The sequence below is a fragment of the Leuciscus leuciscus genome, assembly GCF_965113295.1.
Source record: "Leuciscus leuciscus genome assembly, chromosome: 22".
Taxonomy (NCBI): Eukaryota; Metazoa; Chordata; class Actinopteri; order Cypriniformes; family Leuciscidae; genus Leuciscus; species Leuciscus leuciscus.
In genome coordinates this window covers 9,017,683-9,045,102 of record NC_138746.1, presented here as the reverse complement: position 1 = coordinate 9,045,102, position 27,420 = coordinate 9,017,683, and the positions used below count along the sequence as shown (strand labels likewise).

The 27,420-nt window shown below is 37.8% G+C and overlaps 1 protein-coding gene and 1 long non-coding RNA gene across 2 annotated transcripts in view; one reads left to right on the top strand and one right to left on the bottom strand.

The window, feature by feature from the left end:
* Window positions 1–6: 6 nt before the first annotated feature.
* The window catches only part of gfra4a (GDNF family receptor alpha 4a), a 110,287-nt gene continuing 82,873 nt past the window's right edge, over window positions 7–27,420 (bottom strand). Inside the window, exons 2-7 of the mRNA XM_082153650.1 lie at window positions 19,018–19,296; window positions 18,657–18,737; window positions 14,364–14,709; window positions 12,533–12,642; window positions 8,484–8,618; window positions 7–1,284 (exon numbers count right to left, since the gene is read on the bottom strand). Coding sequence (XP_082009776.1) covers window positions 1,046–1,284; window positions 8,484–8,618; window positions 12,533–12,642; window positions 14,364–14,709; window positions 18,657–18,737; window positions 19,018–19,296 — 1,190 coding nt within the window. The 3' untranslated portion in view covers window positions 7–1,045. The remainder of the gene's footprint in view (window positions 1,285–8,483; window positions 8,619–12,532; window positions 12,643–14,363; window positions 14,710–18,656; window positions 18,738–19,017; window positions 19,297–27,420) is intronic.
* Window positions 12,661–25,589, top strand: LOC309486384. Its single transcript, XR_014201498.1, has 3 exons — window positions 12,661–13,039; window positions 22,275–22,462; window positions 25,245–25,589. It is a non-coding gene; the product is annotated as an uncharacterized lncRNA (long non-coding RNA).

Below are 27,420 nucleotides of genomic sequence, written 5' to 3'. Positions count from 1 at the left end.
ATCTTTTTCACTTTGTTATTACGAATTTTATTGTTATATCATCATCCTATCCTTTCTAACAGACACAGTACTTGATGGATGCATAAACAAAGCTATACAAGATAAAATAATGTGCACCTCATTATAAATACAGGTTTAGTTGCATAGATGATTGGCTCCTGAAAGCACAATGCTCTCAGAATTCAATTTCGAATGATTGCGGCATTGTGTTTCAATGCAAAGTATGTGTCTTGATTGAGACAAGTTGAGAATCACTGCATTAGAAAATAAAAAAACAACAGCTTAAGTCAGTCTACAGTAAGGTGTTTTGCTAGTCTTAACTGGTCTCCCAGTCTGGTCCATCTGACAAATCCCAAAACCCCTCTAAAACCATAAATCCAGACTAGTGTGGTGAGCTTGGCCAGGCAAGAAAACAAGCAACAGTAATCATGTAGGATGGTTTTCTGTTAGCAATGAGACAAACACATATCTATGGCTTTGTTCAGACAGACATACAGTAAAAGGCATATCTGACTCTAATCCATGTAATTGTTTGAAAAATGAAAAAAGAAATCCAATTTTTTTACAAACCCAAACCATATGTTATTTGGGTAACACTTCAGTTTAGGGTCCAATTCTCACTATTAACTAGTTGCTTATTATCATGCATATTACTAGGATATCGGCTCTTTATTATTACTTATAAAGCACATAACTGCATCACCATATTCTATATCCACAATCCTACCCAATACCTAAACTTAACAACTACCTTAATAACTATTAATAAGCAGTAATCAGTCATAGTAGTTAGTTAATGTTAAGAATTGGACCCTAAACTAAAGTGTAACTGTGATTTGAAATCCGATTAAAATGGTATACTTTTTTCTCTTCTTTTTAAAAATGCGTTCCAGTCTGGACAGTCAGAATGTATTTCAAGTCATTTTTGAGATGCAATGTCATACACGATGCAAATCTGTTTCTCTCACAAGAAAGATCTGACTGGGATGAATAGAGAATGTGAAAGATGGGTTTTGATCTAGTAGGAATATGGCGAGTTAGAATTTCAAAAGGTCCTAGAACACATAATGGCACTCAGACTAGTCGGGATAAAGGCTTGTACCTGTGTGGGCATCTGTGGACGCAGAATGTTCTGCTCGGTCTCCATGGCAGAACCAATGGTGGTAGTGGTCGTCTCGGTGCTGGTAACTAAGACCTGGTTGTAAAGATTAGTATTGGAGCCTGGAGCTTGGTTGGTCGCAGATTTCAGTTCTGTGTCATTCCCGAAAGCCAGAATGGCGTTCTCTGTTTGAAGGGAGGGGAAAAAAGTCACATTCACCGTCCTGTCTTTTGCAGATGAACACGTCTGGAAGGCTGTCATGCCTCAGTGGGCTTTCTCTTTCAGACATGTCCCTTTTTCAAAATGGGTTTGGATTTCATCAACATGCTTTTCTACAATAACAACAACAAAACACACTCAGGGGAACCAAACAACGACTGGCTTATATATAAATGATGTTGACAGAACAGCTGTCAAGATCACAAGCTCCGTCATTTGATTCATGTTCTAAATATAGTCCATTTCTATAGTTGACTATACATCCCTATATTATCAATCAGCTAATCCTGCCCTCCAGATATATATGCATGTATATAAACCCACTTGTATTTCCTAACGGCTTGGCATTTGTCCTTATTTTTTAGCCCATGTCTTCCATTTTCTTTCTTATTTTCGTTCAGTGTGTTTACCCTTGGGAAAGACTGGTTGCATAAAATGGAGTGTGTACTTGAGTGAGCCTCTGTTCCCGTGGGTTTGAAAGAAGTTTTATTACCTCCAGTATCTTGATGTCTCAACCAAATCTTACCTATAGTAAAACACCTATGTGTATTCATTTTGAAATATTCTACAGTAAGCCATGTACCAGCAAAATGATCTTCCATATTAAACCTAAATACAGATTTCAAATCACACTGCTCTTCGTTTTCCCCTTTTTATTGGCTATATATGAGTCCATTTGAGAGTTACAGTGACAGGCCATATGAATGATAATAATCTGAATTGATTAATTCTCGTCTAGTAGGTCACTTGTCTGAAATTACAGTGGCGTGAAAGTCACCTCAATTACAGTAATATACAACTGAGAGGACGGCACTGGATATGAACTAAGCTTGGTATTCATTTCTGGTGGTGAGGAAAGTGTTTTGTGGAAAAAATGAAAGATTACATTTATGAATGGTGAAGAGTGGCGAGGTTGAGTGAATTTTCGTTCTTAATTTGAAACACTAATTGCTTAATCTTTGTGATCTTAACGGGAGATGAAGCAATAGAGAGAAAGAGAGTAACTTCCAAAGAATACCTTATTGTACGTATAGTGCCTTTAATATAATTATAGTACAGGGTCCTTGTAAAGCATATCACAACCTGCCATTAATATTCATTAAGTGTTTAATGCATCTCTGCACCAAGAGCTTTTCCCCCCAATTAGTGTTATTTTTGTTTGTAATTTTTTATACAAGAAGTAATTTTTCCCACAAGAGGTCGACAGAGACACCCAAACTGACCCAATGTGAGATCTTTTGAGCTGGTTATGCATGAATTGGAGAGTTATTTTGAATTCAAGTTGAAAGAATGTGCTTAAATTATATTATTTGTTGATCAAATCTAGTAATTTAAAGGTAAATAAAATAAAAAAATAAAAAAATATATATAAAATGAAATGATATAAGCTTTCTGGACAAAAAAAAAGGTATCATTTTAGGGCTACGGGTCATTTTGACCCACGAGGGAAGGACTTGTTACATGTGTGAGGGAAGGATTGACAGTGCAAAAAATAAATAAAAATGACTGAATAATGTATAAATAACTCGTTTTAAATCGTTGCAAATAGTATTACTGTTTATTGCAGTTCTTTTCCTATAACGGCTAATGAATTTGAAGACATGCACATTCAAAGAAAATAGCTTACTTCCATTTTGCAAAATAAGGTGGATACAAAAGACTGTATAACTACGTCCTTTGTGTATTTGAGAGGTAGGGGCAGGGTTATAGACAAGCATTAAGTTAAGTTTACTGTTAGTAATATAATTTCTTTCAGTTAGCCTTCACCCTAGCCCACCTAAAGCCCTCATTATCTAACATTCATATCATAACAGTCAGAACACATCGTAATGATAGGAGTGTTAGCAGTGGAGTAATGTGGAGGAGTGTAAATGGTGTGAAGCTGATTAGTCTCTGAATGTTTAGCAAGACGCCATGAGTTGATGCTAATTGAAGCTGCCCACTTGTAGCGTAGCTGAATCACAACAAAGAAACAACCTAATATAGGGTCTATGTACAGAATACAGCGCGCTAAACAGTCCTGTTCACACACCTTTCATGACAGCTGCGTTCTATATCCACAGGGACTTCATTAAAGTACACCGTTCAATTTTGAGAATGAGTTTGGTTGATATGTGCTGTATAAACACAACCAGATTTGAAAACTAGTTGTCTAACAATGCTAACACTCCTGGAATCGCGATCAGATTAAAGAACTGGCACTAAATCCTTGAAGACACAAAACTCTTATTTCTTAGAGCTCCATTCCATTCCAAAAATATGAGTCACACCTGTTAGTAAATGTGATCAATCTCAAACAATAAGTGTGGCCTATGTAAAAACGAATTGTCACTCTCTATCATAGCTAAAAGGATATGTTTGGATGTTATGATGGAGAGGGAGACAGATACAGGGAAGCAATGACAACACCTATAAAGATGTTTAATCAGTGATGTGGAACATATGGTTCCAGTATTCTAACTCTCTATATTAGATGAAGGGCAGGATGAATTCGTGGACGCAGGTGTGTATGGCTGCAGCTAGCTGTGGGGAGTTTGCAGTGAATGTTTAGAAGTGGTGATTCCTCTCTGAACCCCTGACTTTAGAAGCAACTGACCATTTGATAAGCTCTGCCCCTCTTGGATACGGTTGCTCACTCAGACTAAAGAGGTTCAAGAAACTACCATTAGATCAGTTAGCATTAGCTACTCATTTTGATAGCAATTGCTGAGCTGGCACAGGAAATATTTGCTTGTGGATACGCAGTTCTGGACAGAATGGTTTTTCAGCCAATCATGAGTCATTAATATCATGTGACTAATTACTCTGCAGAGCCACAGAAAAATGATGACAGCGCTGACTGGCTGATTAATTCACAGTGAAAAATGTACCGGTAAGTGCATTTCACCTTAAAAAAATTATATACTATCCACCTTATTTTTAAAGAGCAGTTTAACTTGAATGTTCTTCAAGACTTCTGTTGTTATCCACTTACAGTTATTTTAACCATACAAAAGTTTTACTGTTAAAGGTAGGGTAGGCAATTCTCCGAGTGGCTAGCAATAGCAAGCTAGCTTTGAAAGCATGAGATCCCAGCCTCCCTTCAGAGCGCTCTTCAAAGCCACGCCTTCTTCAAAACGGACCGAATGCAATGATTGGACGAACATTTTATGGTCTTACGCCTTCCAAAGACAATATATATACATATAAATACATTTAGACCACTTAACTTAGTGGTTGTTATCAGGACATGAAGTGACTTTCATTCAATATAGCAAAAATGTTTCTGGAAAAAATCGCCTACCCTCCCTTCCACAGCACTTTGTAACACATAGTTACCTATAGTGGCCAATGAATTTGAAGTCTCGCACATTCACAGAAAATAGCTTTTAGGGGTGTCGAAATTAATCGTTTCTACGATGCAGACGGGGACGATTCGGTATCGGTTCAGTAATAGACCATAACCGATTATAATGTACTGACGCTTTTCTTACGTTTGTCGCGTACGTGCTTTGTTGCGGTAGCATACAATGGCAGAGGGAGGTGAGACGCGACTGGGAGAAAATTTAAAATGCTCCAACTACTTTAAAAGCCAACATCTGGGCACATTTCGGCTTTTATGAACAACGTGGTAAGCACGACCTGCAGAAGACACGCGCTGTGTGCGCTCATGTCTCGCACAAATAGAATATGCAGGAGGTAATACCACTAACTTGATAAACCACGTTAGCCGTTTTCACCCCGAGCTGTTATCGCCTGGCAGAGTCTGACTGCTTTAGAGTAAGTGGATGAGCTCCGTAACCCGAATCCGCAGCCAAAAACAAATCACCCACCCGCCCCAATAACTTTCTCTGATTTAAGTATCCGCACCCGATGGTCAAATTACAATTATTCTGTGTTGTTACGCGTGATTATAAATGGATGATCGTCACTTTCAACAGCGGACTCGGCGACGGTTGATGCGCGCATCTTTAATGGTAACATAATACACTGATTATTGAGCGCTGCTTTTAAATGAACATTTCTTTAAAACGAAATTTATTTGACAGATTTTCCTTTTCTTAGTGTCATAAACAAGCTTTAATCCCATGAAACTTAAACTGGAATGTCACTGTTTCTGTCACTGCGACTTCCCGAACAGGCGAGCACATGGGCGCACACATCACTTTTGAAGTAAAAGTAAAAATTGAGGATGCGGTGCATCGTGATATCGAATTGAACCGAATCGATGACATAATAATCATAATCGAACCGAACCGTGAGACCAGTGTCGGTTCACACCCCTAATAGCTTTCGCTAATAAGATGGAAAATATGATTTAATTTAATATTAATGATATATATTTTGCTTGCTACAAAGAATCCTTATTTTATTAGAATATTATTTGTTTTATTTATAACTATTTTTACTAGTATTTATTTATTAATTGTTAGAATACATGGATACATGGATGAATGATAACATTTTCTGTAAAATGTGCTCATGAAGTGGTAAACATTAAATGGATATTATTCTTACATGAGCAAAAAAAAAAAAGTGTGAAATTGTGTCAAAAAAAAAAAAAAAAAAGTGTCAAAGCGCTTTTTTTCTTTTCTAAACAGATTGAGATTGCATTTATGCAGTAAATATGATTAAACACTGCAGACTGCTTCAGTATGAAGGTAAACGCAAACATAGCAAAGCACAAAACTGTTCCTAACGTTTTTGCCACTAAGGTAATCTGAATGTTTTAGTTGCTAGCTTGAATCAATACATACAGTAAATGAATTAACATTATGTTATTACTAGCATTACACACACAAACTTAGCAGTTACTGCTTACCACCAAGAGTCAGGAAATGAGCCGTCACTCTTCCTGCACATTTCTCATCAAAACAATCATCACTCATTCCGTACCACGTTGGAAGCGCTCTTACGAAACATAACCCTCACGTTTTTACTACATTAGTGAATCACTGAATCACTTCCATCTAATTCCAGTTCTCCTGGCTGTTGGCCCACTGACTTCAGCTCTTTTTTTCTGCAGTCTGACTGAATGAAGAAATTCTTGTAATACCTCTCCAGTATTTCATCGTCGTCCCAGGGGTGCGCTGATGGTTTGGGGGCCGGTGTAGCAAGTGAAACTAGTTCAGTAACAGCTGAGGTGAGGACTAGCCTCAATGGACTCACTCTCAAAAAGCTCTTTCAGCGGTTTCCCTCTATCCTGTGCTACTTTTGTCCTGTTTGCTACTCTCGGGCTGTCTCCGCTCCATTAGTTTTACTGCAGGGAGCCAAATTACGCTCAATTACCAAGACACCAGAGGCTGTGCTTAGGCTTGAATCAGCACACATACACACCGACCCAGCACTCCGGACTGCCCCAAGACCCGCAGATAGAATAGGGAGGGATGGCAGAAACTTGACGCTGCAGTTTTTGTAAATGCCGGAAATACCTTTGAGGAGCAAGCACTTCTGGATCAGAGCTGGAGCTAATCTCCGTGATCTCAGCGGTCAGACTGCAGCACCAGCCCACCTATGAAATGGATGTGTTTACATGGTTGTGTTTGTTATTAGTGGCTCAGAGATGCAGTGGGCCATGAGCAGAGCACACCGCTGAAGATATCCTGTGCTGTTAATGCCTCATTACCGACACGCATTGAAACTTCATTACGTTACATCAAGAGAGTTTTCTCTCAGCGCTGCTGATTGCACAATAATAGTGCTGACTGTGAAGAACAGGGATGCAAATATGTCTCTCTGCTGATCACCTGGGTCTATTTTTTGTCAATTGAAGTATATGAATGTACACCTAGTGTGAGATTGTCCCTGTGTCTATATGAGCTTCCCTGCTACACATGCAAAAGGCAGTATGTGAAATGAGTAGGATGCAGAATACTCTGCATTTATGAAATTTAGTAGGTGAGCAAAACCCCGATGACATCCTGCATCTGCAGGGATTCTGAAGCAAGGAAACAATGGACATTTTGCTTTCAAGGCCACTGGAGCAGAAGAGCCGTTTATTTGAAGAGTTGAATTCAAATCGAAATCGTGAAAACTATGGGTCCAAATGCTTCCTCGTGAGTAAAAACACCTGAGTAAGGGTCTGCTCCAATACCCACACTTGCAGTTTTGCACTTGACCACTTATCTACTTTCATTACATATTTCCTGTATTTGGCCCAAGTGTTTATATGGATGTGAAGTGTGTAGAACTTTTGATGACTTATATTAAAATAGACTTTTAAACATCTGTTTAGTAGCCCCCACATAACTAAGTGATTAAAAAGCAGTTGCAAATTTTACAAAATACACATACAGTATTTTCTAGAAATAAATAAGCCACTCCTGACTAGAAGTTGACTATAAAAATGGCATTGTTGAGAGAAAATAAAAACAGGTAAGTTGCATCGGTGTATAAGACATGACGTCTAGCGATTTTAGGGCATGTGAGTTTCTGAACACTATGGATGATGGGATACGCTTAGTGTTAAGGGCACTGAGCACTGGCATTTTTTCAGACCTGGGACAGTCTGCAGACTGCAAGTGTGGGTTTTGGGAGAGTCCCAATATTGTTTTTTACAGTTGTTGTTAGGGTGTCATAGAACTTCTGTCAAGTCAAAGCCAAGATGGTTTATGTATAGGAAGGTATTTATAATACACACCTGCAAACCAATTAAAGGTTGCTAAGTAATTTCTTCACTGAAGACACTGAATTTAAATGCAGCCAGTTTCGGTGAATTATTTAAAAGTAAAGATGCTACTAACTTAACTGCATTTTTAATTAATTGATTTTTCTTTTCTTTTTTTTTATGGTGAAGCCACATACTGTATAGTAGGCACAACATTTCGTTTGAAACTTGCTTCGCAAGTGTTAAAAAAAAAAGTATGCTCTATATATGAATGTGTGTAGGATGAATGAAATTCGGACATACTACATCCGTCATGTTGTCACTGTGACCTATATGGCGTCACTTCACTGTCTTTCCAAAATCTTCTCCCATGAGATGGTAAAGTGTCCATCACACAGTCATCCGTGTACTTTTTGCCTACTGATACTGTGAATTCAGACATACTACTTGGCTCACATGCTCTTTTTTGCCCCCTATATAGTATGGAAGAAGGCATATTTGGATGCAGGGAATGTCTCCCTCCAACAATGATCATAATAGTTATGTGTGATATAGAACAGGGAAGAGGTTTTTACTCACTCAGGCAATTGTTGTCATGAAAATGGCTGAGGAAGTGGTTGCACTGATCTCGGAAATTCCCACTAGCCGCACAGGAGCACCACGGTCCCACATTGGATGTTGAGTTATCTAGGTAGTTTGGAGTGATAATGCTACCTACAGGGAGAGAGAGAGGGAAATAACACAGAACAGAACATCAGTTGCAAAACAGAAAGCCAAATGCGGTACCAGTATAGCAGTATCCCATAAATGTATTCATCTGTCATAAGTCTCGTATAATGGGAAAATATCAGCTAAGACAGATACAGTATGAAAAGCTGTCAATCTTTATCTTGTGTGTGGGTTATATAAGTGTGCTACAACATTGATTGCAGAGGATATATTTCTGTAGCTCTTAGAACTTGTGTCTTTGTTCAGTAGGGAGGGAAAATGACCGCTTTTTCAGCGTGTGAGTGAGTGAGTGTAGAAAAAAGTGAGTGAGTGTCAGCTGAAAGCGGGAAAAATGGAGGTGCTGCAGAGAGAAATAACACAGAACAGAACATCAGTTGCAAAACAGAAAGCCAAATGCGGGACCAGTATAGCGGTATCCCATAAATGTATTCATCTGTCATAAGTCTAGTATTATGGGAAAATATCTTCTTTGTCAGATGTGCAGAGATTCAAACTTTATTTGGTATTTTACACAAAATAGGGTCTAAAAAGATCTTGAATTGTTTTCTTTCTTTCTGCCTACATATACTATAGAACCCTGATTTGTGTGTTCTCTTAAATAAATAAAATTGATAACACGGTTTCAAATAACAGGGTAGCTTTGAAGAAACTTTTGTGCAAATTAAGTGGTCACGCAGCATTTTTATGAATTTTTTTAACCATTTATGAAATGTGCCATTTTTGTTTAAATGGTGATAAAACTGAGGTTCATGCTTATTTTCTTCATCAGCTCCATAAGGCTGGCCAAAGAACTCATTGATGGTTCTGTACTTGAGTTTCAGAAGAAATTAAGGAATCTAGGATTGATCTTTGATTCTTCATTGACATTTGACACTCACATATTAAATTTGTAAAGACCTCTTCTTAGAAATATTGCAAAATGCTATCCTCATGCTATCTCTTTCAAGTGCAGAAAAGTTTATAATATATTTGTTTTTTATTGCATTAATTATTGTTTCAATTAATTGTTCAAACTTCTATGGCTAGTCTTCGCTCTTCTCAGCATGGTCTGTTGGTTGTCCATCAAACACGGATTTTTAAAACAAATTTGAAAACATATATTTTTATTTCTTGTTGTTTCAATACACCAATGCTATTGTTGATTTATTTAGTGTTGTCCTTGTATTATGCATGTGGTCAACACTCCTCCAGCTGACTGACGCACATCAGCACAGAGACACTTTCACATTACCGATGATTCAATATGTTACATTTGAATGCAATCACTCAGTTTTATTCTATAGGCCCTCAGCTAAGACAAATATGAAAAGCTGTCAATCTTTATTTTGTGTGTGGGTTATATAAGTGCGCTACAACATTGATTGCAGAGGATATATTTCTGTAGCTCTTAGAACTGTCTTTGTTCAGTAGGGAGGGAAAATGACTGCTTTTTCAGCGTGTGAGTGAGTGAGTGTAGAAGCTGTCAGCTGAAAGCGGGAAAAGTGGAGGTGCTGCACTCTAGAACACTATGGTCTGATAGGGACCCGTTTAAACACATTGATTTCTTTTGTCCAAGAACACAAAAGTGCAACATCTTCACAACCGCGCTTGGAAAATACTGCCGTAATGACTAATAGCCAGGACAGAGTGCTTGTTCTCTTTTTTCTCTCCGCTATCTTTTTCTTGCCATTTCTGACTTCTAGATTTGTTAATGTCACAAACTCTTCTGTAGTTCTCTTTATTAGCAAATATCATATGGCATCCTTGACGTCAATCCATACATCATGGCTTATTTGACTATAATGTATGTGAAAACTGTTTGAAAGCTACGGTGCAGGGGAAAATATTTATGTGTGTGTTTAATGTTTGTTTCTGATATTAGCTGTATTATTTTTGTAAATGAATAGTTAATAGTTATAATAATTACTAATTATAGTAATTAACAATACTATAATTAGTAGTATTATTATAGTTATTATTATTTTAGTAAAGTTTTAGTAATTTTGTTGTGTACTATGTCATTTTCATGTCTTTATAGTTTTTTTATTTCAGTTTTAGTTATCTTGGTACATCAAGTTAACCTACATGAAAATGAGAAACGTTGAATGAATGATTGATGAATGAGGCATCACTTTATTTCAAGTAACGACATTTTAGGCACAAAACTGCAATAGCAACAGTATTTATGACATAATTTGCATAATTGCATGCTCCTGGTCACATTTATTATAGTGAAATGTGTCTCATAGCTGCTTGTCTCCAAATAAATTACTTTCGTAGAGCAACCCACATTGTTTTTCTTGCAATACATCCACAGACAAATGCTGTGAAAAGTTCTGTTCTAAATTTTTAGTGGAAGCTGAAATCATCTCATTCTGAATCATTACTTGTTTATTGTGGTAATGGGCTTCTGCTAGTTGTCATAGTGGTCCTCACGTCAATGACACTGAATGTTGCCTTGGTTTTGCTAGATCTTAGCTCAGCATTTGATACAATTGATAATTTAATCTTGGTTGAACGTTTAAGACAAAATGTGGGAATCCAAGGAACTGCTCTAAGCTGGTTTGCCTCTTATCTTCAAAATACAACCTTTTCTGTTAAAATTGGAAACCTTTTCTCATCAATAGCTTCGATCACATGTGGGGTCCCTCAAGGTTCCATTCTGGGACCAGTGCTATTTTCATTGAATATGCTTCCTCTTGGTTCTATTTTTAAGAAATATAGCATTTCGTATAATTTTTATTCTGATGACACCCAGATGTATCTGCCCATAAAGTCTGGAGATGATAAATCCGTTATTTCACTTTTTGAGTGTCTAAAAGATGTAAAATGATGGATGAATAATAACTTTCTCCAGTTAAATAAGGAAAAAACTGAAATTATTATATTTGGCCCTAATAGACCTTATTAGTCCTCAGAGTTGATCAAAATTTGTGGACTTCTGCTTGTCCACTCGCGTTTTAAGGACTGAACACAGGTTCTGTATGGGTTCTCTGGCAGTGTTTTTGGGCTGAATTGTGAGAGAGCCCACTCCCTTGGATGAAAAGCAACCCCACATATGGTCTTGTGATGCTTCACTGTTGGCATGACACAGGACTCAGAAAAGCTTTCACCTTTTCTTCTCCTGATAATCGATTTTCCAGGTGTCCCAAACAGTCAAAGGGGCTTTATCAGAGAAAATAACTTTGCACCAGTCTTTTGCTGTCTAATCCAGGTACTTCCTGCAGAATTTCAGCCTGTCTTTGATCTTATTCTTGGAAATAAGTGGCTTCTTTGCTGCCCTTCTTGACACCAGGCCATTGACCAAAAGTCTTCGCCTTACCGTGCAGGTGCACTCAAACCCACCTGCTGGTGTAAACCTGAGTGTTTGGGGTCTGATCTGCATTATATGTGTCATCAATGTGAGTACCCTACAACCATGACTACTAGCAGCAACTGATTACCATTATTAAGTAACTATTCAGAGCGAGAAGGCACCAGCTTCTACTAAAACTTTAGAACAATACTTTTCACAGCATTTGTCTGTGGATTTATTGCATGAGATGCAAGAAAAATGACGTGGGCTGCACTCTGAAGGCTTAAAAGCTTAGTTCACCCAATGTTATGGCCAAAAACATTTGAAACATTCTTCAAAATATCTTCTTTTGTATTCCACAGAAGAAAAAATGTCACAGGTTTGTAATGAGAGTGAGTAAATGATGGCCACATTTTGCAAGTGTCTGCATCACATGCATTGTTGATAAGGTTTCGTAAACCCCCAAGAGAAAATGTGTATCCCTATCCCACTGGTCTTCCCTTCCCATAATTGCACCTGTTGGTGCATAAGCGAAGCTTGATAAGATTGTAATGCCCATAATTCTAATCTATGTGACTGGTGTATGTGATAAGCCAGGTTGGACTATGTTGCCCAGATTTCTCACCTATCAGACCGGTGTATGCAATAAGGCAGGCTCCGTAATTTTCTTGCTGGCAGCCGCTGGCAGTAAGCTCGGAGGGTTGGCAGTCGTGCTGGAACTGAGCCCAGCGAGACCTGTGGGAACCACAACAACACATCCATCATTCAGCCAGTCAGCAAATCCTCAGAAACACACATTCCCACAAACACTTTCCTCTATGCTCCCTTACGCTATACGTGTAGGTGGGGCTACACGCTCTGTTATGTTTTGTACTCTTCTGTTCTGTTTAAAAAGCTTTACACCAACATACTCTGCTCCATCCTCAGTCTTTTTCTAATTCCCCCCTAAATATTCACAATCCTGATCCATTTGTTTTGCTCTCATTTTAATCAGAGACATGACTGCAATTCAGAGTTCTGGAGAACTGCCAGATATTCAGCCGACTGAAAGAGTGGCAGCAAACGGCCGGGACCATTTACATGCAGGTCACATTCTGCCAGTCCTCTGGTCACCAATCAATCATTTAACCAGGTCAGTCTCAGAGGAATCACCCACATTCCCTGCTGATTTCTTATGCTAACTGGCTGTTGTGGCTGTAAGTGATCTCCTTTTGTGTAATGTGTTGTGTCAGCAGAGTGCTTGCTTGGTTCAAGCCGATGGTTGATCGATGGCAGAGACAGATGAAGGCCTTTGTGTTTGTGATGTAAAAAGAGGAGGCTCAAATATGACCTAACTCAGCTCTATTGAGAGCCTTGTAGAGTGACTGCAGCTGTCAGACGTATAGTGACTCAAATGTGTTTGTTGAATCTACATCTCTCTCTATTTCTCCATAGTGAACATATAAAGTAACAAGGAGAATCAAAACTTTCTATACTTTTATTACAGTGTTTATGATGTACAGTCTTCTAGCTGCATAATCTTGATTTTGTGTGTTATTGCGTTTTAAAATCAGCACTGCCACAAGGGGTGCTATAGCATACATATTTTCTATGGCCTGTTTTCTCATATACACTAGCATTCAAAAGTTTAGAGTCAGTAAGATTTTTTTTATATATATAGTTTTATTCAGCAACATTAAATATTTTAAATAAATGCTGTTCTTTTGAACTTTCTAATCAAAGAACTGTGAAAAAAAATGTATTGCAGTTTCCTGTGACAGCACAACTGTTTTCAACTTTAATGATAATAATAAAAAAAAAGTGTTTCTTGAGCAGCAAATAAACATATGAAAATAATTTCTGAAGGACCATGTGACACTGTGGACTGTAGTAATGATGCTGAAAATTCAGCTTTGCCATCACAGGAATAAATAACATTTTAAAATAAATATTCAAAAAAAATAAAAAATAAAAAATTGTAATTTGTAAAAAATATTAAGGTTGTTTTTTACTGTATTTTTGATCAAACTAAAATGCAGCTTTGGTGAGTTCTTTCACAAACATTAAAAAGTTATTGAACAAACTTTTAAACAGAACTGTATTCATCAGCTGTTTGTAGAAAGTGTTTTGTTAAAGTTACTGGTGGTCAAAATAATAACTTTCCCTTAAAATGTCTTTAGAAGTTTGTGAAGGTTTAATTGCTAAACACAGCTGGTCATGTGATCTCAACCATAAGTGTACAACCCTTGTTGTGCAATAAAATAACATTTCAGGTGCTACTGATATGACTGAAGTGTTTATCTCATCTGATTTTATCATTTTAAATTTTAAACACATCTTACTAATATAATTTGTTTAGACCTTGACCTTGTGAACCTTTATATATTGCATCCTCCAATGCAGAGTGATGCAATCTTCAGTGTCCTCAAAAGAGCTTGATTGTATTTATAGCGGTTGTTTTCACACACAATACTCACTTGCACACATAGTCGGCCTCACAAACTCGAAGCTGGACCAGGCAATTGGGTTTTTCCCTTTCTTCATACGAGCACGCAGGCACAATGGTCTGGCGTCGACGCTCTGCGCATGCAGTGTCGGTGCACGGACAGAAGAGTAGCTCATGCGTGTAGTCGGGCGGCACGCGGTCGAAGAACTTTCTCAGTGCTTTGCTGCATCGCCCACGGTTACAGGGCCCGGCTAGCGCTGACGGGGCGATGCACGCCGACACGTACTCCGTTCGTAGCTTCTGACACGTCTCGTCAACATTACAGGCCTTGGCGGCGTCCAAACAACGGTTCACAGTTGTCATGCCCACCTCAGACTCTGAAAGGAAAGAGAGAAGCTTGGGATTTTAGGGTATAAAGAGATTAACGTGTTAGTAACACTTGCCTCCGTTGGAGTACAAACAAAGAGATACTTGGAGTAGCTGCAGCCATACAGTCGCTGTCCAGTGCTGAAACTGAAGCCTATACACAAGATATCACAGAATACCAAACCACAACTGCAAAATGTGGCATTCCCTACAAACTCACATAACATGCGTTGTACACCAACTCAATCTCAACTATTTTGCAAGGTGGTGATTTTATATGAATTCAAATGATGGGCCCTATTTTAACGATCTAAGCACATGGTCTAAAGCGCACGGCGCAAGTGCACTTAGGGCATGTCTGAATCCACTTTTGCAACTTTAACGACTAGTAAATGGTCGGCGTGCCTGGCAAATGGTCTAAAAGGGTTGATCCTATTCTCATAATGAGTAATGGGTTTATTTTGGGCGTAACGTGCAATAAACCAATCAGAGTGTAATTTCTCATTCCCTTTAAAAGCCAGTAGCGTTCGCACCATGGCGGATTCACTGAAATACTGAACGCATTTCAAGAGTGCAAATGGATCAGCTCGTGCGCGAGGTTAAAGCGCGCAAGCAGACCATCTACGGGACAAGCCGGATTCCACCATATCTTTACGTACACGATAATAATCTTTTACATTGTAATCCTTTTATTTTTAATATTTGGCATGTTTGTGTGCCCTGTGTGTGTAATAAGCAGAGTGTACGCACGTTGTGCGCCCGCCTATAGGCGTAAATTACTAATGCGCCCTTTAAATAACAAAAAAAATACTGCACCATTGACTTTAGACCAGGTTTTTGTTGGTCAATGGTGCAATCTATTTCTGTTGCCTCAAAATAGCAACACGCCAACAATGCGCCTTAACACACCTCTTTTTCAGACCAGAACATGGGCGAACAAATGGGTGCAAATGCATTTGCTATTTGAACAACGTGGTGCAGGACGTGAAAATTATAACTGCGTCAGGCTGAAACTAGCAAAAAACACTTGCGTCGTGCCGCATTGCGCCGGGTGTATGATAGGGCCCGATGTTCTTTTTTATATTCAAGAGATTGTGCTCAAAATATGTTAAAAACATACAAATGCGATACAAATTTGTATGCATTAGCCACAAATTTGTCAAAACATAAAACAGTTATGAATCGGCATGACCGTGTGTTCAATGCACTTACAAAAGCCTTCCAATTTTATAACTAATGTCATCAAGTGTATCGACTAATCAATGGTCCAGGGATAGATGCACATCTTGTTCCGGACGGCCTTGTCCAGCTGTCAGAGCGGATGGAGTTTTCGAGGTGCGCTCTTGCTCATTGTTCAAATGAGGGTTAAGGTTCTCTTTCTCTCATGTACTAACGAAGGTTTGAGTTGGATGTGAGTGTGTGGCCCGTGTGTGCTGCTAATGAATAGAGCATGAGTGTGAATGAAAGTTGAATGAGTCTGGTCTCTATCACGGAGCAGGTCCCAGCTGAGACTGGCTGCTCCTGCTGCTTCATTTTTCATATCAGACCGCAGAGAGCCTGCCAGCATTACACTGCCACAGAGCTTTCTTATCTCTCTCTCTCTATGTTTCTCTCTCTCTCCCATGAGCCATTAACTTTTTTAGCCACTGCCCTCTTCATTGTCATCTTTTCTTCATCTTCACCTCCACTATATCTTTTATCATGCTCTATTTTTTAGCCATCCATTCAACCATCCCGTGGTTTTTTCTTTGCTTCCTTCCTTCAGATTCCTGTCCTTCCCTTTTTTCTTTGCTTCCTTTCTTTGTTTCCTTTGTTTCCTTACTTCAGTCATTTCTTTTTCTTTGCTTCCTTCCATCCTTACTTTGCTTCCTTCCTTTCTTTATTCACTTAATTTGCTTCCTTTCTTTCTTTGCTTCTTTCCTTTGCTTCCACCCCTTTTCTTCATTCCTTTCTTCCTTAATCCATAATTTTGTGCTTTCTTTCTTTTTTCCTTCCTTCCTTTCTTCTTTGCATGATTTCTTTGCTTATTTCCGTTTCCTTTGCTTCCTTCTTTCCTTTCATTGTTTCCTTCCTTTTTTCTTGCTTCCTTCTTTTCTGTCTTTGCTTCCTTCCTTCTTTCCTTCCTTAATTTTTCTCTCTTCCTTCCTTTCTATTTTACTACTTTCTTTTCTCCTTTATTTCCATCCCTCCCACCTTCCTTCCTACCTTCATTCCATTCCTTCCGTTGCTTCTTTCCATCCTTCATTCCTTTCTATCACCATTCGCTTCCTTTCTTCCATTGCTTCATTCTTTAATTTGTTTCCTTGCTTACTTCCTTTGTTTCCTTTCTTCCTTCCTTCCTTTGTTGCTGGCTTCCTTCCTTTCTTTGCTTGCATCCTTCCTTTCTTTCATCCTTTGCTTTCTTCTTTTTTCTCCCTTTACTTCCTGTCTTTGCTGGCTTCCTTCCTTTCATCATTCACTTCCCTTGCTTCCTTCCTTTCTTTGCTTGCATCCTTCCTTTCTTCCTCTCTTTATTTTTCTTGCTTCCTTTCTTCTTTCCCTACTTTCTTTTCACCTTCTTTATTTCCATCCTTCTGTCCCTCCTTCTCTTTATTTTTTTAATACATTTTTCCTTCCTTTCTTTCTTTCATATTAAAGAGATTCTGCTCAATCTGTTTTAGCGAGATTACTTTCTCATCCATCATAATGGATTTTGCGAGCTTGTGATCAATACTGAGCCAATATTCTGGACTCTGGTACATTGCTGTATACACAGATTTTAGATGTAATTACATCAGAGTTTGTTAGGACCAATCAGAGTATTATTACAGGCCTTACACTTCACACACATACACTTACACTCATTAATATATCTACAATTAAAGATGTATCTTTCAAGGCTAACAAAATATATTCAGTAAAGTACAGTACATTGAAAGCCTCATGCCACATGAGTGAGATAATATGTAATAGAGATAATAAAGACAAAAAAATAAAAATTAAACACATAGAGAGAAAGAGATAAAGTACCTATTTGGATAAGTTGGCCTTTTACTGGCCGAACAGCCAGTTACAAGATAATTATAATGTTGAGAATATATATTTCTTAAATTTTTAACAGTTTCTTTGTCTCTTTTATTATTATTTCTATGTGTCTATCTCCCCTCCTCTTTCTAATTTCCACACTTTTGTTTGATCTTTGTTGTCTCAAGCCAGCTTGTTAAACGCTCTCTGTGTTTGAGAGTTGAGAGCAGCCATCATTAAAAGTCACGCATGAATGACCGACATTACTTCCATTACTTTGAGGAAATCGTTCTCTGTCCTATCCCCAAGAGTTTAAATGTTATTTTATGTGTGTCTGCTTGGACTCAAGTGTGTCTATGAGTGTGTGCACACACGAGAGATGATGAGTAAATGGATCATTATGTGCTGCCCTCGGGGTCCATAAAATTCAGCTCATGCCTGAAGCACCCCATAAACTGAGGCTGACAAACTGACAGTTTTAGTCATGTGGCTCCTCCAAAAATAAGTTTCTAAACTTGGTGTGCTGCTATTTTGAGGGAACATAATGAGATGGGAGAGAGAGATGAGAGAGTGATGAGCAAAAAGCCTTATTAGAGAACAGAATTCTGAAATAAATCACTCGACCGTTTAGTCTTTGTTAGGTCTGATCTGAGAGTCTTCGGCCCACAACGAAATGTTTATTCTGTTCTTGACAGGTCCCTAATGCATGCCTCGTTTAGTAGGAAACGCAGTTTATCATCAACAGTGTCGATGAACTCCAGCTATGTTATATCCAAGTACATTAAACAAAGTGCTCATGTTTTGCTGTTGTAGGCTATTAAGCTCTGCCCTATTAATAACTCTTCATTGCTAATGCTTGGCATAGAAGTGACAAAACACATCGTGATCAGATCCAAATATCAGATCCAACATCATAGTACATAATCGGCATAGTGTGTCTGTGAAAATCACTGACCTGCAGCGATGGAGGCCAGGCGAACATAATCAAAGCCCCGCTCAACAGGCTCATAGGGGTAATTCTCCACCAAGCTCAGCCCTGTAAACGCAAAAACAAACAGGGTTTTTGTGGCTATGGTAACAGAGTATTTTGTGTCTGTGAATTAATGAGAGTGTCACAGGTAAAAGTTCAGTTTGAAGTAATGCTTCTATAATGCTAAACTGGTTAGCATATTAAAACGCAGCGTCTAATTAGCATCCATTGAAGTGGTTTCCGGGGACCGCGTGGGTGTGTGGGCATTAGAACTTGTAATTGCATCATTGTGCGAGCGGGTGCTTAGTATGCGACAAAGTAATATTATGAATATGGATTCGCTCACCGTGCAGTACGGACTGCTTGAGGCTCCAGTAGATGCTAAGACAGTTTTTCTCTCTCTTCATTCCCCGTTTGCACTGGCACAGGTGCAGGGGGCTGGACAGGAGGGCCGTCACCGCGTTCTCGCAGTGGTTGCGCGCTCCCGGACCGAGCTTCACGCTCCCGCCGCCCGCGACGCACTGCCGCAGCGTTCTCAAGCGCGGGCTGCACGCCTCGTCACTAGAGCACGAATCTCCCGCAGTCAGACAGTCCCACCGGCCCCCGAACACCAGCCGCGGAACCCCTGCACACAGATCATTTACTGTCCATAACACTTTACAATAAGGTCCCATTAGTTCATTCATTAACTTATAACTAACAATGAGCATTTTTACAGTAATTCTTAAGTAGGCCTAATTGATAATGTACAGTACACCCAGCCGGTTGTTATCACAAATGAAACCCCAATTGGGTGTACAAGGTTACTTACCACATAAGTAGACTAAATAATTAGACACAACATGGTTTGAGTTGAAATATTGTATTAGCTCATTAAACGTATCCTTGAAGAATAACAGCTCCTAGCAAGCAGCTTAGACGAACAGACAAGTTCAAACAAGACATAGCCTACATTTAAGTTATAGCCTACAGTTCTCCAAATAAATAGGCCTAGTGACAGGGACATAGGCTATTGATTTTAGAAGAAATCTTACCTGTTTATTATCTTATAATTCATTACAGTGTACAAAGCAAAAGTTCTAGCAACAAGATGAACACTTCAACAACAATAGTATAGGCTATAATATAGATAGGCCTACTAGTCCTCCGGTTTCACTATATAAATAGGCTACACTCAATGCACCAGCTTGAATGAAACGAGAGAGAGCGAGAGACATGAAAGAAGAACCGGCCTCAAATTTGGATGAGACTTCATTATGTAGGCTAAGTGTTGCTATTGCCAATTGCCATTATCGTGGAATAACTGACCTTAAATGATGTGATTGACCAATCAGAATAAAGAATTTCAGAGTTGTTTATGTTAGATAATAAGAATACAATTGTTCATTGTTAGTTCATGTTAGCTCAAGTCCATTAAATAATATTACCAGATGCAACGTTTGATTTTAATGGTGTATTACTAAATGTTGAATTTAACATTTACTAGGATTTAAAAAATGCTTTCATAATTTTTAGTTCATGTTACCTATATAACACTGTTCAAATGGAACATTTTGTAAAAAAGTTACTGATTTGTCATTCATAAACCATGGTATAATATACAACATTTATTGCTGTAAACAAATAGCAATATTAGAACCAACGTGGGCGACTAAGGGAATAATTTAAATGTTTATCCCATGTCAACCTCATCCACTTTTTCCTGCCTTTTCACAGTTACGCCACTTGTTTTCCGAGGGTCAGCGAGCAGAAAAGTGTGGAGGACTGAATGACAAAGCACTTGAGTACCAGAGTTGTTCATCAAAGGACAATTTCATCCTTCCTGAAAATTACCTGTATAATCATATGCGACAAAGCAAAACAAAACTGTGCCCTTCTTTGATTGTAAAAATATGAAAAGAGCCGACATTCTCACCAGAAGTTAATGGCAGAGAAATATTCTGAAAGTCTGATTTCCCAGCATGCAATACTGTTTTATCTCAAGGGCAAAAATTGCATCTCACACATCTGTTTAGCTGAAACCCATGTCAATAACTTCAGCAAGAAAAAATGATTTTCAACAGCTGTCTATAAGTTTCCCAATACAATGCGTGTACTTTACCTTATAGTCTTTGTTTAGCTTGTTTAGTGTGTGATGCAGTAAATAACTTTTATTGCTTACATCATGAGATCTTAAATATCATGACATCTGCACTGTTTAAAGAAGCTGAATGCAATAATGGTCTTATTGAGAGTAGTTTAAGCCTCAGACGGCCCACTCACAGGAGTGCCCACCATGTCTGTCCAGACCATCCGATTGATATAGCACACAAAACTGGCAAGCATATCTGAAAAGTTTAGGTTTGAGTTTTTTCCACGCCAGTCAATGATTGAACCTGCCCCTGGAGCTGCTGATACAGTTCTCAGCCGTCTTTGAGTGTGCCTCTGTAACTATCTGGTTTGGTTCAGCTACCAAATCGGACAGAAGGAAAGTGCAATGGACTGTCAGGACTGCTGAGAAGATTATTGGTGCTCCACTGCCCACCCTCCAAGAGCTGTACATCTCCACAGCGAAGAAATCACACACACTCAGGCCACTGCCTCTTTGAACACTCACTTCAGAGCGTTGAGCACTAGAACATCCAGGCACAAGTTTTCCCCCTCAGGCCATCTTCCTCATGAACATTTAAAGACTCCCTGTGGTGAAAATCAAGTTTTTATTGTTGTTTATACGTCTATGTGGTGTTTTTATAAGAAAAACCATGTGCAAATTCATAAGTCAACACCATTGCTGAGTATTTTCTCCTTAAAACGGCAGTGTTCCAAAGACAGTCTCAAAAACGCAGTTTGAAATCACCATTGTTCTCTACTTCAATGTTTTCTGACACATAAATTGCATGTTAATTGCAATGAAATTAAAATGTATTACAGTTCATTATAACAAATCATGGGTAGCCAACATTGCTTCTGGAGGGTTCAGCTCCAACTCCAATCAAACACTCCTAGTTTAAGTTTCTATTAAATTCAATTAGCTGAATTTTAGAGTGCTTTTTGACCCACTTAAGTACTTCTTTATATGCCATTTCATAATTACTTCCATTGAAATATAGTTAAAGTGTACTACTGAATGTTGTGAAAAGCATTAAAAAAAATACTTTAATTTCATTTCTATCAAAACTTGTATGTCATGTATTTAAATATATTTGTAATCACACTTTTAGTACACTTTAGTAGACTTAAAATATAATTAACTCTAAATGTAATATAGAATAACACACATATAACTATTCAACACAAAAATTGGACTTCTTTAAAGCATGGCAAAATATAATTTCAAAAACAATGTGTAATTTCAAGTAATTTTTAATCTGACATTGTCACAAAGTGCATTTTTTAAAAGTGTACTTAAGTGTGTTAAGAAGCATTGTTATTAAAGTGATCTTTTATTTCCTTAATTGTATATTATCTGCTACAGGTTTTTTTGTTTGTTCAAAATATACTTTTAAGAAAGTGCATATTCAATACAATTAAGCACTCCTCTTTTTCACAAAGACAAAGTTAGTCTTTTTTTCCTTCTGTCATATCCTGTATTCTTATTTATACCTACTTGCGTTATTTTTGTAGTTTTTCTGTTTCTGTCACCAAGAGACAAGAGAAGAGACGCGACATGATGAGAGGAGACGAGAGTAGATGAGATGAGACGAGACAAGAAAAGACGATAGAAGAGAAGTGAAGAGACGAGAGGAGAAAAGACGAGATAGGCGATCTGCGCGGGAACCTTGCACATCATCTAAGATAAATTCCTAAATGAAGTGAGTGTGTCGCCACAAAAACTAATCTCATTGTGCCTAAAAAGAGACTAATCCAGTGTGCAAGATGAACCTGCTCAATGGATTATGCCATAATCAGATTATTTCTTCATGAAATAATGTATGGGAATGGTGGAAGACTGACAAGCAGCCATTCTGAGAACCTTGCCGCAGTACAGCTGCTACATCAAAGCAGCGGTGCCCAAAGCAATTATGGGAAATCATCTAGTTTGTCACTCACATTGGTTCCAATACTTTACACCTCCCATCAGTGTGCTAAAATTAAACACCCACACACACTTCAACAGTAGAATACCTACATGGACACACATCGATGAAAGACACAAATGCTGCCATAGAGATTGAGCGAAGGCATTATCATCTGGTAATTAAGTTGATTAACTACAACAATAAAGGGTCTATACTTGTGTGTGCGTGAGGAAGTCACTCTGCTAGAGGTTGATATAGGACGACCAGCGCTCTCAGATCTTGCACCCTTGGGTAAGAAACTCACAAAGCTCTCGCACACTTCCTCACAATTAGACCTGCATAGAGACCTTATCGGCACAGAGATGTGCTAATGGCGCATGCGAGCGAGCGAGAGAGAGAGAGAGAGAGAGAGAGAGAGAGAGAGAGAGAGAGAGAGAGAGAGAAAGAAAGAAAGCGAGCGATGTCCCCCAGAGAGATAAGGATCTACAATCCTCAGAGATGCCATTACAGTGACCCTCTGTGTCACTCAGCATTTATAGGCAGCGTACTCCCCTTATCCTAATACACTGATAGTGTGCTTACCTCTGCCACACAGTCTCTCAAGTCCTATTGTGTGTCACCCTTTAGTGTATGTCCTCAATGTCCATAGGTAGGCAATTCTGGACCTTATTTAGAAGGGCTTCAGCCACACTGTTTTTAATCTAGTCCCCTTAAAAATCTGTCATTGTGGGATTTCTCTTCCGCTTGCTCAAAGCAGCGGTTGCAGTAAGCTATTTTAGGGTATTGGGCTCTAAATCCTCCTCTCACCAGAAAGTTCATTATACATTTATCTAGTCAGTAGCAGTACCTAGAACCATGTGACCAAATGTGTCCTGGCATAAACTCATTAGCGTTGGCATAGAAACCATTATAACTGACTCACCTATTTTTAGAAATTATACCTTTGTCCATTGTATATTATTATTGCCCTTTTCTCTGTATTTTTTGACAATAATAACTGTTTTTTTTTTTTTAAAGAATGTTGCTCACTTTGATTGGCCTCAGTATATAAAGAAATTTTTTTTTAGCTATACCCACTTTCAGAAAATCTTTGGTAACAGTTTTATGATAATGGTCCGTCATTAATAAGTAACTATGTAGGAAGTATTGCAGGACTAATAAGTAGCACTACATTAACACTTAAGCTACTACTATTAACAAATATAGAAACAAGCTTAACTAATCAGAAAGTAGTATCAAATTTAGGACATAATTCCTTATTAGGTAATCAATAATTACTTAATGAGATTAGCCTCATTAATAACAAATGAACTAATTAACTGACAAATTATAAAGAACATTATCATGTATCTGAGATGTAATCAGTCATAATTTTTACTCTGAATATAGTAATAAAATAGATCATTTTTCAAGTGTTACCTATGCAGGAACTACTAGTGATCTGGACCATTATTTCAAAGTGAAAACATCTTTTTCACTTTATAATAGTGGTCCAGATCACTAGTAGTTCCTGCATAGTGACTGGTAACACTTGAGTAATTAGATGCATTTTATGACAAATTGGTAACACAAAAAGACAATTGGTAACGTCTCAGACACGTTAATGTTGTGATTAGTAATGAATTAGTAATTCTTTATAATTTGTCATAATTACCTATTCTTAATGATGCCAATCTCATTAAGTAATTATTTATTACCTAATAAGTCCTAATTGCGATATTACTTACTGATTAGTTAAGCTTGTTTCCATATTAGTTAATAGCTGAAGTGTTAATGTAGTACTACTCATTAGTCCTGCATTACTTATTAATGACGGACCATTATTCTAAAGTGTTACCAAATCTATAACAACTATTGGGCAAATGTTACATCACTTAATTCATATTCATGAGCCAGGCTGAAATGGTTTATAATGTGGCCTTCTGTACACTTTTTTTTCCAGTTTGTTCCAGTGACCCATTATTCATTGATGTCAATGATGATCAGTTGCGATTTTAATGGATTTACTTAAAAAATAATTGTAAATGTTGAACCTGCAACCTCTTATATTTGAATTAAGTTTTTTTTTTTTAAGTAGATTTTTCCTGTTTTAAGCATAAACTTAAACTTAATAAAACAAACAAGACCTCTTATCTAATGTCATTTTACTTCTCAAGTAAATCTTGAATTAAAAATGCTTGCATATTTGTTCTGTAAAACAAGAGAAAAATACTGAGTGAGGAATTCACATTTTTTGTAATATAATTAATATTCATGAGCCAGGTTGACAAGGTTTACAATCTGCAACAACACTTTTAGATAGTTAATGTGCCCCTGTATATTTACTGATGACCAGCTGCTATTTTAATAGGTTTATTTAAAAAATGGAATTGTCGATTTTGAACCAGTGACCTTTTTTATCTTATTAATCAATCTTTTATATCATATGTGTCGTCCCAAGATATAAACACTATCACCTGATAGTTTGATAAAAGGCTAAGACTAAAATCGTCATCTCTGTCTCTATTCCTTCCCCTGTCTCTTCTTGATTATCAATGGTGTTTTTATGCTAAACAAGGGGTATTTTGTTTGGCAGGTTATTGATTGGATAAAGGAATCAAATGAAACGTGGAGGAGCTTATAATGATGGAGAGAGCGGAGCAGAGGAATGCTGATGATTCTCTGCTGTGCTCTGAGGAGCCCAAAGAAACTGCTGTCAGATCACATCTCGCAGCAGACCTCAGATGGATCAATCAAGAGTCTGGCCCTTAAATCAGAGTGACTCCCTATTGCATACACTTGCCTGTGTAAATCCAGGAACGTGCACTACGGCTCTCTCTACAGTCCAGTTTGATATCTCTCATTGTGACTGAGTTGCGTCAGTCGCACACAGGCTGCGTGTTCTTGTCATCGCAGCCTTAAACTAATAATTGGAACTACAGACCCCCCCCCCCCCCCCACACACACACACACACACACACACACACACACACACACACACACACACACACTTTATATATATACAGAGAGAGAGAGCGATAGAGATATAAATAAATATATTGATTGATTGTTTTTTAATGAAACATGAGTCATGACCGTGTTTCTACTGTGAAGCTTAGAAACACCTTTGCTAACAGATTTTTGTTGTTATAATGAATAAATTATCATTTGATTGCAAATAATTCATCCACATCTGTGAACTAACAAGTGGAACAAGCAGGTTTGCATGCTGACCTTATCCAAACTAAAGTTGTATTTAATCAATTAGTTTTAACAGTCACACAATGGGGCAATTAACCCTATAAAGCCTACTGTATCTTATATGCAAATTTTGAAGGCCTCTAAATTATTAACATAATTAAAACTTTCCTGAAAAACCTGTTGTACACAATCGTCTACTGTACATTGATTGATAGTTCATACCTTTTTAGCATGTACAAATTTGAAAATGTCTACAATGTAAAAAATTGTATGATCAATAAGTTATAACGTGTTTTTACATTGCTTTAACTTGTCAAAATAAGTGAATAACTTTTTTTTTATAAGTTAGAACAAATTTTTTAAGTCAGTTTAATGCAATTTAAGTTGAAATGACTTAAACATCTAAGTTTATTGTACTTAAAAATACAAGGCAGCAACTTATGATACACAGGTCTTTTTGCTCTGAAATCTTTACTGATTTTTATAAAATAAATGTAAGAATAACATTTATATTGTTAGTAATATTTCCAGATGGACATTTACTGGACTGAAGCACCTTTACATAATTTTTCTTTGAAAAATCACGTTAAAATGTGAGTATCAAATACAACATGCTTTTGAGGAACATTTGTTTGTTCATAACTCAGACATCATTGTTTTACATTTACATTATATGTTTTTTCTCGCAATAAAAACTACAGAGCTTTGATCATGAAATTGCATGTTTTTTGCTCAGTTTGGGCCTCTGAATAAAACTGAGGTATTTGTTTTCTTCCTCGAGTATAAGCTTCATATTCTCCTATATCATGCTATATGAGCCATAAAAGGCTGATTTATCAATTGGCTCAAAAAGAAAAAAAGAAAAAAAGAAACGTACACCATTTTGTCTAAAGGTTCAATAAGCTGACTGATTTCTGACTGATTTGTAGTCTGTATTATGGTTTGTGTGTATTTGAAATAACCAAGTGTATTCAGGTTTGTAAAGATAGGAAGTGCAGATAATTGTCAAGTATGTTGTTTTAATTAACAAAATCCAATAATCAACCAAATTAAATTCGAGTTTAAAAGATGCCAGGTAAGCAACCCGGACTGCGCAAGGACTCTATTGAACCTCTAAAGAAAGACCCAGAATGACCATTGTAGCTAATAATGAGGAGCAGGCTGAGGCCAACATTGCAGCACTGATGCCAAAGACTGGTAAAGTCCAGCACGAGAGATCAGTCTCCAGTGACTTTACTGTTATTGAGACATAGAAGAGTTACTGAACCAGTGTTGCAGATAATGCCAATATTGAGAGATTCTGTTTAAAAGAGCGGCAGCTCCATTTCTTAACAGGAGAGCTCATTATCGAGTCTCAGTCAGGGTCAGTGTTCTAGGTGGAGAGTTTCGCTCATTAACGAACGATTTACTCCAGAGTCGTTTGAAGAATAGGCAGATAGTGTCAAGAGGCTTATGTACTTTCCCCATAATAAGAATGTGTTGTTCGTCCTGTAAACTTTTTTTCTCCTTTCGAATCCTGAAGGTTGAAAGGCAGTGTACTGAATGCTTTTATGCCTAGAGGCCAGGAATGT